We start from the raw sequence: 17,298 nt of genomic DNA, 5'->3' as shown, positions 1-17,298 counted from the left end.
CAGTCTACTCTAAACTGTTCTGCAATTGGAGAAATAGACTGAGCCAGAAACACAAAACAAACATGTGGCCACTGTACTTTATACCAAACCACCTTCACAACCATCCTATTTTATCTGTAAACCTTAATCTTTGAGACTGTTCTCACTGTGCTTGTGTGTTTAGGGTTGTGTCATCCAAGTAAAACTATTAATGCTGTTGTGATGATGTGTTGGGCAACTTGCTGAAGGCCTTGGTGACATAACTTTCCTACAGGCAAACTGCCCTTGAACAGGATGCTGTGTGCAGAGCTCAGAGGTAATTCTGGGAACTGTGGAAGTGCTGTTACATTCTGGGTGTGAGAGTTTAGATTTGGTGGATGCTGAAGTCCCCTGAAGGAAAACAAACCAGTCATTCTCCCTTTGGGTTTGTTAGAAGAGATTGCCAATACTGAGTTGATTTTCACACATAGTTCGAAACCATCCTACTTGAATGGCTGTCAGCCACTTTCTCTTGGATAATACATAAGCAAGGAAACTTTGGCAGCCCTGTCTTCCTATTCAGGTAGAAACACATCTTCTTGCACTACCTGAGGCTATTTCCTTTCTCTCTGAGATGCCTGAGATATTCTATGAATTCCATGTCTCAAATAATTTCATATGGGAATGAAGACCAACTAGTTCTAGCTCAGCCTAATCAGGTAAGTGTCTGTGATGATATGTCTTCTTCTCGGGCCTGTCATCTCCCTTGTCAAGGATAACATTTCACTCTTGATGGAAGAGTAGGGAATGGCAGACCAAAGATAATGTTCAAACAACTTCAAAAGAGCTACCAAGAAAACAAGAATATGATATACATTTTCATTTGATGAAAAATATAATGGAGAACGGGCATGTCCCATAGACTAGGCTGAATTGAGAAGACAGCAAGGAAACACTATAAGAGGATAAAAACCATTATATAAAATATGAATTGCAATAACCCAAATAAATAGTTTAATTTCCTTCTATAAAATGAAAATATTAATTACATTCTTTCTGTGAACGACACTCATTCTAAATAAATCTAGAAGGCTAAGTCTAAAAAGGTAAGCCAAAAGCTTGGGGTGGTGATTATCTGCCTGTAATCCCAGCACCAGCCGGACTGAGGCAGGAGGATTGAGAACGAGAGACCATCCTGGGTTACAGGGAATAGCCCTGCCCCAAAAGCAAACAAACCTATGAACACCAATAGCAAAAGATAAGCAAAAGATACTCCCCAAATCAGAGTAGAAATTGCAATGTTAATGGAAAACAAGAAAATTCAGGGTCAAAATAATTCACATGGAGTAAAGTATAGAATTTAAACTCAGAGCATCTCCTGAAGGTAAAGGAAAGGATTCACTCACATGGTCAAAGAGAGTATAATAGTAGGTTCTCCTGACCCTCTTCTACTATGTCAGTTACAAAAATCTCACCTGGTCACATTCTCCTCCCTTTCCAGGGGATTTCTGCTCACTAGGATGGCTTCTACACTGCAAGATACAACTCATCATTTTTAGTGATTGCCTTTCTTTTTTTTTCTTTTTTAAAAAAAAATATTATTTATTTATTTATTATGTATACAGTGTTCTGTGTACACCTGCAGACCAGAGGAGGGCACCAGATCTCATTACAGATGATTGTGAGCCACCATGTGGTTGCTGGGAATTGAACTCAGGACCTGTGGAAGAACAAAGCAGTGTTCTTAACCTCTGAGCCATCTCTCCAGCTTGGGGTTGCCTTTCTTAAACGATACTTCTAAAAATGTCACTTCTTTTAATTTTCTATTGCTGCAAAACACATTACCACAGATGCAAAGAGCTTTGCAACAACATTTATTAATTCAACATTTTGTAAGCCAGAAGTCTGGCCATACTTGGATGAATTTTCTGGTTAAGGTCTTATAAATCTCCAACCAAGGTGTCAGCTGAATCGCCTTCTAATTTGGATGCTTGAGAGGAGATGGGGAAGAATCATGGGTAGTGGTAGAATTCCGTTCCTTGTAGTTGTAGGATAGACACCTTCATTCTCCTGCTAGCCATCAGCTTGCCTTGGCCTTCTGGACCCTTCCTTTAGACTTTGCATAACCCAGTCATCTTCAGTGCTGGTTCTGCACCTCAAACTCCTCCTCCATTTTCTTCTGCCACAGTCAGGGAAACTGTCCTCATGATAAGATATCTTGTCCATGAACTCAAAGTCAAGTAATTGGTGCTCTTTAGTACATCAGAAAAATCTCCTTTGTCGTGTGAGGTGATGTAACTACAGAGTCAACATTGCATCATCTTCATATTCCCTTGGATTCAGGCAGGAAATCGAGAGGTGGCTCTGTAGATTTTTAGAATCCTCTCTGCTCTATCAGTCAGAGTCTGAAATAGAGAAACTGGTCCTAAGGTTGTAGTGCCTGGGATTCATGTATATTTAAGTCAGCAGTATCCCTGGAATTCCGAGTTGCATACCACATTGCATAAGTCCAAGAATATCTCTGTTTGACCTAAGGGGTTGGATTGACTCAGTTCTCTGTTCTTTGTTATTAAGTATGTACTTGCCCAGGCACTGCCCTCAGTAGAACTTTATCTAGAAATCATTGGTGTTTCTTGGAGAATTTCCAGACCTAACATTAAAGCAAATGCGGGGGACTTTTATTCCCTTTGGGGCTTTTTTTTTTTTTTCCTCAGCCAGGGTCAGGAAGCTTTCCACACCTGAGCCCTTCAACCCCATGGGCAATACCGAGCTTCGGGCTCAAATGCACACTTGTCTTCCTGAACAGCCAGGAACCGCCTGGACTGTCAGAACCTTTCCCATCATCCCCGCTGAGCATCTGTGGGCGGGGCTTGTTGGGAAAAGAGAAAATGTCCACCTTCCCCCATAGCAAAAAGGCATCCAATTCCTCCCACTCCTACTGAGCCTCTTGCTTAAGGAGAGAGGGTAATCCTTTATTCAGGTTGAAGAGCAGGAGGAACAAAAAAGCCTCAGCAATATTGCCTGGATTTCCCGGACTCCTTTCTTCCTAAGAGCTGTTAACATGGTTAAATCGTCTAGTCCTTGCTACTGGCAAACGGCAAACTTCCAGAAATCAAAGCCACACTGTGCAGAAAAAGGGAAAATGAAAGGCTCTTTAGACCACTGGTGACAGCGGATATTTCGTCTTTAAATAATTAAGGATATGCCATTTGTACGATATTAAGGAAGGCTCTAATCTACATTTATGTTAGAGCACGTCATTACTATTCTACAAAATTAAATTTTTATCGTGATAGCTATGGACATTTCTGCCAGGGAATTTTACTTATTGGCTAGATTAGATATTAAAATAAGGGAAATAATGAATTATGGAATACTAGATGTTGAATATTTAATAAATCAATCCCATGTTGCCAGTGGAGTTTCTGAAAGAATGCCTGTTGCATCCTAACACTTAATCAATACCAGTTAATGACAATGCCTTGAGGGCAAGTGGAGGCCTAATTGGTCCAGTCTAAATTAGAAACACAGAGGAACCACACTCAGACTTAAAATCATTCTAAAACAGGCGGCCGAGTTGAACTGTCGGTAATTTCCCAGAAGTCAGAGGAAAAGAAAGAAGACTGATGCCTTTGTCAAGTGATTCCCTCAGTGGTTCCTGGGCCGTAAAATTTGGCTCCAGCTTACAGGACTTTGCTTGTAGGTCCAGCTGTTTTTCTTTCACATTTGTATATAACCTTGAATGGGACTAGTTTTATCCTCCTTCTCCCCTCCTCCTCTTTCTCCTCTCCTTCTTCTTCATCATGCTGAGAAGGGATTCTGACTCTCAAATTTATACTACCTCTGACAGGAAGAAGAAGAGGGGAAGAAAGGAGAGAGACAGCGGAGAGGGAAATAAATGAAGGGATGAAGAAAACAAGGGCATTGAAAAGCAAGAAACGAAAGGAGGAAAAGTCAAGAAAGGATGAGGGAGAGAGGAAAGAAGAGATGGACAGAATCTGGATGAATAAGAATATATCATTTCCAGATAACAGGTGGGCTCCAACATTTGGGTGTCTGATAAAGTACCCATCCGTGAGTCTTTTGGGTAAAGTATTTCCTCATACCAAGGTCCCTAATCTAATCTACATGTCTCTCTCAAGGAAAGCATCACATGCTTCTGCTACTTTAGCCCTTATTGTATACCATTTGCAGTACCCAAGAATCCAAGAGCTTTAGGTGTGCCAGAAGCATCTTGTGACCAAAGTCATGCAAAGGCTCTTAAGCTCCCGAAGGAAAAAATTCTACACACCCTGGAAAACAATCATCGTTTTCCACAATGATTCTTCAAGGTCAAAGTGCTTCTAGAAAACAACTCTTCACTCCAAAGTTTACCCTAGACACAGTGAAAACAATTATCCACTCTACTGTTTATCCTGGATACAGTGGCTCTGCTAGATCCCTACAAACACTAAGACAGAAAGGGAATGTGGTTGTGTTCCTTTTGTTTCCCTGCGGCAGCACTGTTCTCTGCTTTGATTGGACAGAGTTGGATAGATATGTGGTGCTCATTAACCCTTTTAAAGTCCACTTCTTTTTCTCCTTCTATCAAAAAGGAAAGGCTGAAATTGCAGCAGCTGGCACTTGGCTCATGATTGGAGACTACGCATTTGACTTCAGTTAGTTTGGATTGCCGTGGCTGTGAGCAAAATAAGGATCTTAGCCTATCCCTGGGATCCACACTATGACCGATGGCCACAGGAAACACCTGGAAGATGTGTGTAATCAAATTTATGAAATCAGCTCCAGAAGAACTCCTCAATATGGACATCAATACAATGCATCTTTGATAAGTGAATCTATTTGTAATGTGAATTATTTCTTTATATCTTCTTTATTATTAATTTTTTGCGTGTGTGATTTTTTTTTATGAAAATGGGCTCATTTCAATTTTTTTTTGTATATTGTATATTTGAATCAGGAACCAAATAAGTACTACTCTTCTGATTGGTTCATATGAATTTTAAGCTCGTTAAAAAATATTTGTTTAGTTAGTTATTAGATGGAGCCTCACTATGTATCCCAGGTTAGTCTCAAACTTAGGCACCCCACCTCAGCCTCCTGAACGCTAGAGAAGTCTGTCATGCCTCTCCAGACAGGCGAACTTTCAGTGCCTTCTGGGATCTGTGGAATTCTGAGTAAAGGGTATCATTCACATTTGTTCATTTGACACTGGGAAGACACAACACAACAATGACAAGAATTAGTGTTGACACAAAATGTCAGAAGTTATAAAGATCTTGTAGACTCTGGGAGTGGAATTCCAGGTCCTAAACTGCCTAGAAGTAGTTTGGTCTCCGTATTCCAAAGGGACCAAGTCCCTTCTCTGCTCCTCCCCTCCCCCACACTGCACAGTTCCATCCTGGCGCTGTTTGTCATAGGAAGAAGGCAGTGCTCTGCATCTGGGACTGGAACCGAGCCTTTGGCTGCTCAAACTGTTCATCTCATTTGCTGAATGGCTCTACTGTTTGGCAGGCAATAGAGCTGTACAGGGAGGTCATATTCTAGGACTGGGGTTTTCTCTTGCTCTCTTTCAGTTAAACATAACTGTGAGAGGAGGTGTGGCGGAAACAGATGGCCAGTCAAGACTACTGCCACTGCTATTTCACCTTAATTGATTCCCTGCGCTACCTGCCCTTATCCCCTTGTTTAGGTTAGGCTAGCGAGCCAGTGCAACTACAAATCCTTAGTTTGCAGCCCGCCTTCCAAAGTCTGTGCAGACTGCTACTTTCACTGCATCCTGGGAAATGTAGTTCAACCAGTAATCAGAAGACAGGCGATCAGGTTAGAAAAGCCGGAGAAACCCCACCTTCTACTGACTCCGCCTTCTCTATTGATGCGCCCCTCTCCTCCCCCGGTTGCTTAGGAGACCAGAGACGCAGAACCTTAGTCCTTGTTACGCAGAGCTGGACTGGTGCTGAGGGAAGCCTAACCCGGTCTGTCCTCAGCTTGAGCGCAGGCATGGGGACCTTTAGAAGCTCGTGTCTGGACTGTTTCGACAGTAAAGAGCACTGCTATGAGGTTGGACCCACGAACTTGCTGGAGCGCAAAGGCTCCCTAACCCTCCGCTCTCAGCACAAGAAATACTCGAAGCCAGTGTTGGTGTATTCCTGGTGAGCCAAATACTCGCCATTCGTGGGTCCTAGGGAGGGAGGAGAGGAGAAGGATCCCGCAGGAGGAGGGGAAGGACCAACAGAGTGTCAGGAAACAATAATGGAGAAGAGAGAATGGGAAAGAGGAGAAGAAAAATCAAAGAAAAGGAGAGTGGAGAGATAGGGAAAATGAACAAGAGAGACGTGGTACGGAGAAGAGAGAGGGGAAAGATCTTCCACATAGCAGGGACCTATCAAAGTGAGCAGAACTCTCCAGGACTGCTCCCCAGCACACAGCAGGACCTGCTCCAGCCGGAGTTCAGCTGTCTACACGGGCAAAAGGAGTGGGGGTCATTTAACAGGCTTGAAAGTCTCCCCCTTGACACCATGCTTACTTGTACATGGGAGTCCTATTAGAAAGCCAGGCCCACTGGCAAGGGGCACAGGTCCCTGCAGAGGAGCAGCGCTACCAACGCTTGGGGAGGGGACCCATTTGAGAGAAGTCCCTCAGCAGCCCGCAGGCTATCACTCATGAAGAGCCTTCCAGCCAGAGGTAGCAAAGTTTAGTCTCACCTTGGGTAAGGCCAGGGAAATTTGGCGTATACTCTGCTTAATTTCTTTCTTTCTTTTTTTTTATTATTACTTGGTTACACTTCAAATCCACATAAAGATCCAGGGTTGTGTGTTCCCCTGGAAAGCTGAACAGCCCACTTGTACGTCCATCTTCTTCTGAAGATGGTGCTCTCAAGACTTCAGGAAGCATTTTAAGCATTTGGCCTTCTGTGATTTGGAAATTGTGCCTAGAATTCACTTAGGTTCTCTCTCTCTCTCTCTCTCTCTCTCTCTCTCTCTCTCTCTCTCTCCTTAAAGTGGTTAATAGCTGCAATGCCAGCACTAGAAAAAAAGTGGACAGTTTTTGGGGGTGTGGGCATTTGAATGTAATTGACTGTCGTAGGAAAGTGGCACTATTAGGTGTGGCCTTGTTAGAGGAAGTGTGTCACTGTAGGGAGGGCTTTAAGGTCTCTTTTGCTTAAGCTTCGCTCAGTATGACAGTCAACTTCCTGTTGCCTGCAAGATGTAGCACTCCCAGCTACCTCTTCAGCACCTTGTTTCCCTGCACACCGCCATGTCCCACCGTGATGATAATGGACTGAACCTTTGAACTGTTAGCAAGCTACTCCAATGAAATGTTTTCCTCTATACGAGTTGCTGTGGTCATGGCATCCCTTCAAGCAGTGAAACTCTAACAAAGAGGGTCAAGTTTCTTACAGTAATTACATTCGGGATATTTGTAATATTGGAGGGAAGTAAGAAGACCAAAATGGAGAGAAGTCACAAGTCTTGTCTACTTCTACACTGTTGCCTTTGAAGAGACATGAATGATTCCGACCATAGGCCTGGTTGGACACAACCATTCCTGCACTGTTGTGACGCTGCCATTTCTGTTCTTCAGACTTTTGAAAGCCTGTCTACTCACTACATTTCTAAGGCCCACTCATTCCTCCTTTATTTCTTCTTCCAAAGTGTTCTCTCTGCCTACTTTAAACTCAGTGTGAGAAGTTATATAGGCACAAATTCCAAAGCTACCCAGGGAGACAGACTCTTTCAATAATACAATTTATTGTGGGAACAGACTTCTTCACATTGATGGCGTACTTGCTTATGACAGGGGTGGAGTCCTGAGTACCATCTTTTGGCTTCATACATATCTTATTTCGTGGCCGTTAAGCAGAACACTTAGCTCTTCCATGGACCTGTTATACCACAAGGATTTGGATCATAATAGACATCGTCTCTATAAGTTATTGATGAGAAAAGGTTTTTAATGAGGTGGCACTTTGGCTGCCTTCTGCATTTCCGTTGCTTTGAAGAACTTGTAAACAGCATGGATATCAATAGCAGAGCAGCAATGTGAAAGGGGCAGGGCCTGGCAAGAAAGAAGGGTAGGAGAGTCAGCTCAACTATTCCTGGACATGCATAGAGCTTTCCTTTGGTTCAAATGGAGAATTAAATTCAGCTCAGCAAGTATTTATGTGTCGCACACTTTACTACACATTAGGATGCAGAAAGAGAAATGAAGACCATTGAGATAATTTTTGTAAAGCACTCTGTCCTCCATACGCTATCTATTTCGATGAGGAAAAACCATGACCAAAGAAACTTGGGGAGGAAAGGGTTTATTTGGTTTACACTTCCACATTCCACAGCTCCATCACTGAAAGAAGTCAGGACCGGAACTCAAACAGGGCAGGGACCTGGAGGCAGGGACTGATGCCAAGGCATGGAGAGGTGCTTTTACTGAATTGCTCCTCATGGCTGCTCAGTCTGCTTTCTTACAGAACTGGGACCACCAGCCTAGGGATGGCACCACCCACAGTGGGCTGGGCCCTCTCACATCAATCACAAATTAAGAAAATGCCCTACAGGCTTGTGTACAGTCTGATCTTATGGAGGCCTTTTGAGGCTCCTTCTTCTTGTACCTTGTGTCAAGCTGACATCAAACTAGACAGTACACACATCTAGAGCAGAAAAAGTGGGCAATAATACATGATAGTCAACACTGTGAAGTATAGCACAAGAAAAAATCTGTTAGATAAACTTGAGCTCTAGATTTTAATGACAGCCCTATGGCTATGTGATATGACAAGTGATTTGACAGCTCCAGAACCACTTCTGGTGTTGTAGAACAGTAGTTTTAGGATTATTATATGAGCAAAAGTCACCCTTTAACATTAAGCATGGTATATAGTTAGCACAAAATTATATGTATTAAGACATTGTCAGTGTTCTCAAGGAATTTAACAGGCTAGTACAGGACTTCCTTGATTTCTTGTGTAAACTTACCTACTTGGTGATGATTATTTGCAAATTAGAATCAGCACTTGAGACACCCCCTGCCCCCATCTTTTTCACATGTGTAGAGAGGCAAAAAGGTTCAATGTTTTTTTTCCCCCTCAATGTGCATGTTCACAATTGAGGTCAAATAAGGCAAAACTCTGCCTTCTTTCTTCCCTCAGAGATGTTGTTCTTGTAGTCTGTTTTATGCTATCTTCTCTCTCTTCTGCATTTCTGTGCTTTTTGGTGATGTTATTGCTAGCATGCCCACAGACACCAGGATGAAGTGCTTCTTGGTGCCTCCAAGCATGAGAAGGGTGTGTGTGTGATGTGTCTTTTGAAGAAAGCGTGTGTCAGACAAGTTTTGTTTGTGTGTGAAGTCTAGTTGTTGGTGGCAAGTTCAATATTGATAAAGCACCCACATATGTCAAATAAGATGTCTTTAAACAGGTGGACAAAGGGGCTGAGGATGTAGCTTAGTAGCAGAGTGCTTGTCTTGTAAGTGAGAGGCTCTCCCTAAAGTCACAAGAAAACAAACAGGAGCCCCTATAAAACAAGGCTATACACTTTGGCCAGGAGGTCACAGGAACCTGAACCTGTTTCCTGTGTGAGAGATGCTCATGAGTGTTTTGAAACCTTTATAGAACATGCACTAATGAGAATCTACTGTAAAGATTCAGAAATAGTGGCATCTTATGAAGCTGGCCACACATGCTGTCTTTTCACAAAACCAACCTGTTATTTACTATCTATGCTAGCAAGGCAGCACAAAATTGAGTGTACACTTAGGAATGAACAATGTCAGCAAACACAATGGTTAGCTTTTGATTGCTTTATTTTATGACACATTTAAACTCTTCTTAAATTATATTTAGTAGTGGCTTTTTTAATTCAGTTGTTAAATACCTAAGGTCTGTGCTTAGCATTTTGGTGACCTCTCAGTGGAGTATTTCATCAGGGACCTTTTATACTTGCAGGTACAAATGAAGTGTGCAGCTAGGAGAATTTCCGATTTACTCTTCATTGTTGTTTAAACATGTGGGTTTTTCCCTGAGTCTTTCTATCTGACATATAATAAAAATCTGTTTGACCTCCCTTAATATATTCAAAATAGCTGTGTATGGCAGACATGATCAAGGATGGGAGTTGAGGGATACCTCTAGTCCATAATTAGCTTATGACATTGCCTAAAACCCACCTTCTCCTCACAGCTAGAGTGGTAATATATAGAGCCTATCACCCTTGTCTCAGCCTGCTGCTTTTGAGTTAGAAATACCTTCTGTAGATGTCATCTTTGCTCACTCCTTTCTGTACCATTTTTGGAACCATATTATAAGATGTTTCCATTAGAAGTTACAAGCTGAGAGAAAATTATCTCCTGGGATATCTTCCTATTCATTGGGAAAAAAAGAAACAGAACAAATTATACTTGCCTTTAATAAAGTCTCTCATGTAAGATGAGTTCATTCACTCACTCACTCACTCACTCACTCACTCACTCACTCACTCATTCATTCATTTTCTTCTGTTCTTGGGCCAAATTGACAACTGGTAACAAATGGTAATAATTTAAAGGAAAAATATTCATCCAGATCTCCATGGAGACAGATCCTGCTCTGGTCTCCATGGCAATATCTAGTTTTAAGGACTCAGATTAATTTTATGCATTTGTAATTTTAATTGTTTTTCTTTCTTGCCTAAGCCGCAGACTAAAGACCTTGAGGGTTACACTTTCCCCATGCCATCCTCTACCTCCTAAGAAGAAGAAAATGAAGATGAAAGGGCAGAGGGGGAGTCAGATGTAATCCTTGTGGGGACGGGGAACCGTCTCATTATAAAGGTTTTTCCAAAAGCTAATCTGGGCATCGCTAATAAATTAGAGGTCAAAGGGAAATTAATATCTCTCTGAAACTCTTAGACTTTTGCACTGCTCTGTTGGTGGAGCAGGGAGAGCATGTGTACATAAAGCCCTCCCATGAAGGGGGAGAGCCATTCCAAAGCACCAGGCCAAGTTTGTGTGCTTAGATAGAAAACAGAGTGTCTGGATTCCTTAATCTAATGTGTCACTCTTTTTGTGTTTAACCCATGACTTTCATGGGTGCTGACCTGGAAGGATTTAGAGTCCTCACATCACTGAGGGCCAAACTAGAGTTACATAAAGCTCTGCTGCTAACAGCCTTTGCTAACAGTCTTTGTGCATCTCCATTACACAGGAGGATGAAAAGGCAACGAGGAAGATCCCTTCCTAACCATGTGCTCTAGCTTGTGTCACTGAGATTCATAAGGGCCTCCTGTTCCATCATACCTCCAACTTTAAATAGACCCAGTACCTCAAGAGAAAGCGTATTAACCCTTTTCTGCACATTTGAGAAAGATCCAGTTATATGGTTTCCTTGCATGAAGTGCATAATTTGGTTTCAAGTAAAGGAGGCATTAAAGGGGGTGGGGTGGACAGACCCTGACTTTGAGCCACACCATTCCATAGCCTGGGTACATGACCAAATAAAAAGGAAGTGGGCAAAATGCTGGTACTCCTTCCTCTGACTTCTGATTGTTGTACTATGCCTGGTCGATCCAGCTCTTGTGGCCATGTCTTCCCCACCCTGCTGAACCATAGCTTTCCATGGTAGATGGCCAAAGAAATGCTTCCTGTTTTAAGTTGCTTTTTGTCCGTCTGATCTTTGGTCACGTGGAAGAGTAAGCAACGCTGCGGAGGAGAATTAAAAAAACGGGTTGAACTTGTGCTGATCTCAGTTGTGGTACTTGACGTATCATCAGGGACTGGTAGATCCTAGGAGATTTTGAGTTAAGGTAGGGACAAGTGCTTATATTATAAAGAGCTATTTTTATTTCTTATAAATGTTCAAATTATAATATTGCATGTGCATTTTTTATAATGTAAAGTAGGCTGGAGACATGGAAATATATTCATTATCTAGTGGGTAGCAAAATCCAAAATTTGCATACTGGTGGGTATGGTGGCACACGCCTCCAATCCTCGCACCTGGCATTCTGAGGCAGGAAGATTTCTATGAGTTCCTGGTCTCTCTAGGATACATCTACAGACAAGTGCTTCCAAAAAGAGAGCAAAGATTTGCCTATGATCCAGATGCATATGATACAATTTATTTTCTACAATTGATCCTCAAAACTTTTCAGCTGTTGGCTACTACAGAAGAACTTGAACATGCCAGTTAAAGCTCTTCTCTACCTTTCTAACTTTAAATGGCTTGTTTTAGGTTAAAATAGTCAATTTCAGAACAGTGCCCACTCTTTCCAGGTCCTTCCTCCCCCACATTCTCCTTTCTCCTGTTCCGTTTGTGTGGATCAAGCCCTCCCGTTTCCGGTTGTGTGGATCAGGTCCTCCCATTCTGTCTGTGTGTATCAAGGGAGAAGTGTTAAGTGATAGTTGGTAGCAGAGGTGGGTTTGTCTTTCAGAACTGTGTAGACATCCTTTTTCTTGTTCTCTTCATTCTTGTCCCACTCCTATGCTTGCTGCTGGTGAATTTATTCTTTTTTGAGGACTTGGTACGTCTGCTCTCAGATACATTCCTACTTTGGCTCTTGCTAGTTCTGAAGATCCCCATGCTGGTCTCATTCTCCCTGGCTCCTGAAATGGACCTATCACTCCATAACCACTGGTGGCCTACTTTATCCCTCAACATGGTCACTGATAGCTCAGATTCCATATATGTGTACTGCATTTGCTCTATTGTGTTAGCTTTTCTCATCATTGTCACTAAATCTGTGACAGAAACAAATTAAGGAAGGAGGGAAGGATTCATTTCGGTCTGTGGTTCAGAATGTACCATTTGCCTTGATGGTGAAGGCACAGTGGCTGCGGACTTGAGCTTGAGACACAGTTTGCTCACACTTGAGGAAGCGCACCCCACCCCACCTACAACGATCTACTTCTTCCAGCTTTGCCTCACCTAAAGTTCCCACAACTTCCTATGGCTTCTCCAGCAGGTGGTCACCTGGTCAAAAATACAAGTCTGTGGGAGACATTTCACATTCATGCTATAACACCTGATTTGCCCAGGCTAGCTCTCTCCTGTTGGCCTACATATATCAAAGCCTCTCATTCAATTTCTATAGTGTTCCTCTTTGGAAGGCAAATTTTAAGGTCACTCTGCTTGGGAACTTCCAGCTTAAAAGAAATTAGTTTTCTTTTCTCAACAATGCTGGCTTTTAAGTGTCTCACTCAGGACTAAAATTCTTAATTTATTCTGTCAGAAGTTAATCAGCAATGCTTTATTGCTTATCATATTTCTGGGGAAACAATCCTGATTCATCCCACGGCAGATGTGGATGCCTCCAATTATCAGAGTAGAAGTTATTTTAAAGGGAACTCAGCAAGGCATGAAGATTGGTCCCCCGAAATCCATGGTCCTTGTGAGAAAGTCTGACAAAGATGACGTTTGAGTGGTAGTAGAGATGCCATCATGCTATGTGAACTCAATCAGACTCAAAAAATAAATCTCACATTTTCTTGCCTTTGTGGAATGTTTTTTAAATGATAAAAAAGGAATTGAAAGCAGAAGGGGGAACTATTTGGAAACAGAAAGGAGGTTGATGGGAAGGGAAGGGATGTCCAGAGAAAGAGGTGGAGCCACAATGTGACCAAAGTACCTGACATACATGGGTAAAATGTCATGATAAAAATCCATTATTTTTGTACAACCAGTGTAAACCAATTAAACAAAGTGAACATGCTTTAGAGCCTTCTCTGTTTAACATATACACGAATCTTCATTGGAAGGCTAGTGGTTACAAGCTATAACCAAGTATGTGGTACAGACTGTTGGGCCTCTTCTTTCCCTCTCTCTGCTACTTCTATGTTTCCCATAAATAGTACGTATTGTTTTCACAGTCAGAATCAAGTGACAGTCCTTTTAAACATTGACAGCATTTTCTAGAGCTTTCCCAGTAAAGCATACGTTCTTGAAGTGATCAGAATGTAGGCATAATACTTTACCTTTTTCAGGATACAACTCACTCTAAATGGCTTATTATGACTCTTTAAAAATCTCCCTTTAATTGCTAGTTTTTGCTGGGTAAGAATCATGATGCACATTTTTTTGGGGGTTAGCCACTCTTCCATTCTTGTCTGTGAGCTGCCACGGCAGCTCCTACGCCACAGCTATTTTAAGTCTAGTCTACGTTTTTCATTCCTCAACATACTCCTGCTACCTCCAGATGCTTTTTGAATGAAGTCGTTTTTGCGGGGAGTGCAAAGCACTTTCTTTTCTTTCTTTCTTTTTTCTTTTCAAATACAATTCAAGAGGTTCTGCCTTCTTTACCCTGGCTCCTGGCTCCCCACCCCATGCTATTCTCTTTTATGCAATTCCAGTCAAATACTTTTTCAAAAACTAGTGGTTATGGAGTTGTGATGGTGCCACCTGTGCGAAAGTATGTTTCACTAGCTGGCATTTTACGAAAATGCAATAGTTTTGCAGGAAAAATTGTTATGGTTTGAAGGTGAAACTGTCTGCCCCAACTTTTGGGGCACCTCTGCAGCATGTGGTGCTGTTTTGGGAGGTTTCTGGCATCCCAGGAAGTAGGACCCTGATGACTGGCCTTTGGAGGCTATCTTGTCCATGCCTCCTACTATCTCCCTCTTTGTTACCTGTCTGCAGTGAGGTCAAGAAGCCCCTTCATACTCGGCTCTTCCAGCATCTTGCCCAAGAGTTTGACTGAAGGTTCTGGAACTGAGAGGAACACATATTCCATCCTCCTTGAGATGTTCATGTCAGAGATTCTGCTACAGGGGTGAAAAACAATAACAAAACTAAACCAGTGACAAACCCTTGAAAGACAGAGTGCAGGTGTTTTGTCATGTGGATACACTTGAAATTAAAAACCATCATTGATTGCTATGTAGAGAGACCTCTGCCAATTCCCTATCCTCATGATATCCTAGTTGAGCTGACTGTGGGATCCACCAGGGCCCGTCATCATCATCATGCTGATGTAACCTTTCAGTCTCAAGTCTGATTTCACCAAGCTTTGCACTGACGATCTCCTTGTAGATGAAGGTGTTGAGGCAGAGGAAGGGGGTGAGGAGAATGTGGCTATGGACACACACCAAAGTCCAGGCTCAGGCTTTTGAGACACAGTCTCACTATGGAGCTCAGTCTGCCCTAAAATGCATTCTGCAGACCTTGCTGGACTTGAACATAGGATCTATCTCCCTCTGCCTCCTGAGTGCTGGGATTGAAGGTCTGTACCACTACTCCAGGCTCAGACCTCTTTTCTTTTTCTTTTTTAAATGGCACTAGAGCTAGTATTGAGCAAACACCTCTAGAAGTCCCTCATCCTTGGTACCATTTCACATGTTCACCAGGTAGATCTCTTTTGGTTATAAATGGCAACTAGCTTGCACTAGCTTCAGCCAGGAGAATGGCTTAACCCATGGCATTCACCCTGGTTGGCTTAGGATCTTAGGAACACAGGGCCAAGGGGGAGTAGTTCCTGCTCATTGCTTTACTCTTGATGCCTGTTACTTGTCTTCTCATGGAAGAGCAGGAGAAGCATAACTGCTGCCATAGCAACTGATAATTTACATCTCTATCTCCAAAGGAGAGTCGGGCTTTAAGGGATTTTCAGCTCCAAATGTAAAGATCTGAAGTCAGTTGTACATCTCTGGATCAAGTGTCAGTTTAGAGTCATCTTTATAAGCAAGACCAAACTGAAACTTGGTGCCTCTCCAGTCGCCATGGAAATGTATACACAGGAGAAAGAAGAGATGATAGACTTGAGATCCCAGAGACAGCTCCTGTTCCAGAAAAGGATTCCAGATTCCATGCGTTCAGTTCATAGCACATGTTTAGAACAAAACACATTAATATTTTAGATGTAATTAGCAGAAAAGGAAATCTTGTACATAGATTAGGTAAGAATATTTTTCTGGTGCTTTGAAAGGGTTATGAATAAATTTGAAAATTGTGATATTGCTTTTGATAAACATTAATCTTCCTTTGTTCCATTTCTTTTAATTCATTTTGAAATACAATTATGCTTTAATTGTTATTAGTCACACTATATATTTTTTTATTTAAGCTTTGGTGCATTAACAAAGATAATTGATTGCCAGGAATACAACATACTTCTTTGGTAACATTAGATCTCTAATCAGACTGTTAAACCTTCAATAAATGGAATAATTAACATAATGCTATTTGTCTCTAAATAAATTTTAGTGCAAATAATTTAGGCTCCTTACATAGAAACTATTGAGAAGATTATTTTGAAATTAAAATGTAGTGAATAACTTGTCACAACTTTTTCAAAACAAATTAGGTATAGTGGTGCAAGCCAGGGATCCTAGCATTCTGAGTCAGGAAGCTTGAAAGGTCAGGGCCAGCCTGGGCTACCAAGCAAGACCTTATCGGAAGCAAGCAAGCAAGTGAACATACAAAACCCACCCCGGAATAGAACAACCTCTCACCTTCCCCGACACAACCAAAGCAAAAGGCCACAGCCAAAGACAAGTCAAAGTAACTTTTAAACATCTAGGAAAACTCCAAATTGCTCACCCAGGAGCCAGAAGTATTAAATGAACTTAAAAAAAAAAAAAAAAAAAAACAACTTTTCCCCAATTATGTTCTCCTTAGATGCAGACCTCTTTTGTGAGTATAATTTATTTAAAATATATTTACTGGGGTTAGGGTTATAACTTGGTGGTAGAGCATTTTCCTAACATGTACAAAACCCTATGTTGGATTTGTGGCACTGAAAAAAAGTCAAATATATTTATTGCCATGTGTATCAAAGGCACTGCGGATTCCGGACCTCACACTGACCATTCTCCCTGTCCTTAGGATGCCAGGGACTATTACTATGAGACAGTGGTGGGGAGGGCTAAGGTAGCAATTGTAATGCCTGCGGCATGTGCTACAGTTAAGGCTAAAATAAGTGGGGTGTCCTGGTTATTAGGCACAGATCAGAGTCTAGACCCCACCCACTGAGGTTTCTAGGTGCTGTGGCTCCGAATAATGAATCAGAACAGAGACACACAGATAGTGACAGCAACAGATAGTTTATTAAGAAAGGGAAATGGTTCTCTTGAGGGTGGAAGCTGGCCAATGAGCTGGGAGGACAGGTGCTCAAGAGCCCAGGGCCAAATGAGTTCTTGTGCTTAATAGGTTATTTTCATAGTGCCTGCCTTGTGCTTGTATCCTGGGGCTTTTCTACCTCATCTCTGCTGTTATATGGCCCAGGTAGAGAAGGGTTTCTATCTATGCCATTTGGCTTCTTTTGTATGTAAGTCTCCCTATCTCTCTCTCCATATGCCTACCCTCCTCTCACATTGGGAGCAACTAGGAGAAGCATGTATCTTGGGCCTCAAAAAAAAAAAAAGTAGAAAATGATA

General features: G+C 42.0%; 1 protein-coding gene across 1 annotated transcript in view; it reads left to right on the top strand.

The window, feature by feature from the left end:
• The first annotated feature begins 5,908 nt into the window (after positions 1-5,908).
• Positions 5,909-17,298, top strand: part of C1H9orf135 (chromosome 1 C9orf135 homolog) — a 92,009-nt gene continuing 80,619 nt past the window's right edge. Inside the window, exon 1 of the mRNA XM_036176274.1 lies at positions 5,909-6,110. Within this exon, the coding sequence (XP_036032167.1) occupies positions 5,959-6,110 (152 nt within the window). The 5' untranslated portion in view covers positions 5,909-5,958. The remainder of the gene's footprint in view (positions 6,111-17,298) is intronic.

This window comes from Onychomys torridus, chromosome 1 (assembly GCF_903995425.1).
Source record: "Onychomys torridus chromosome 1, mOncTor1.1, whole genome shotgun sequence".
Lineage (NCBI taxonomy): Eukaryota > Metazoa > Chordata > Mammalia > Rodentia > Cricetidae > Onychomys > Onychomys torridus.
Note: the sequence above shows the minus strand (reverse complement) of the source record. Positions and strands in the feature narration are given on the sequence as shown.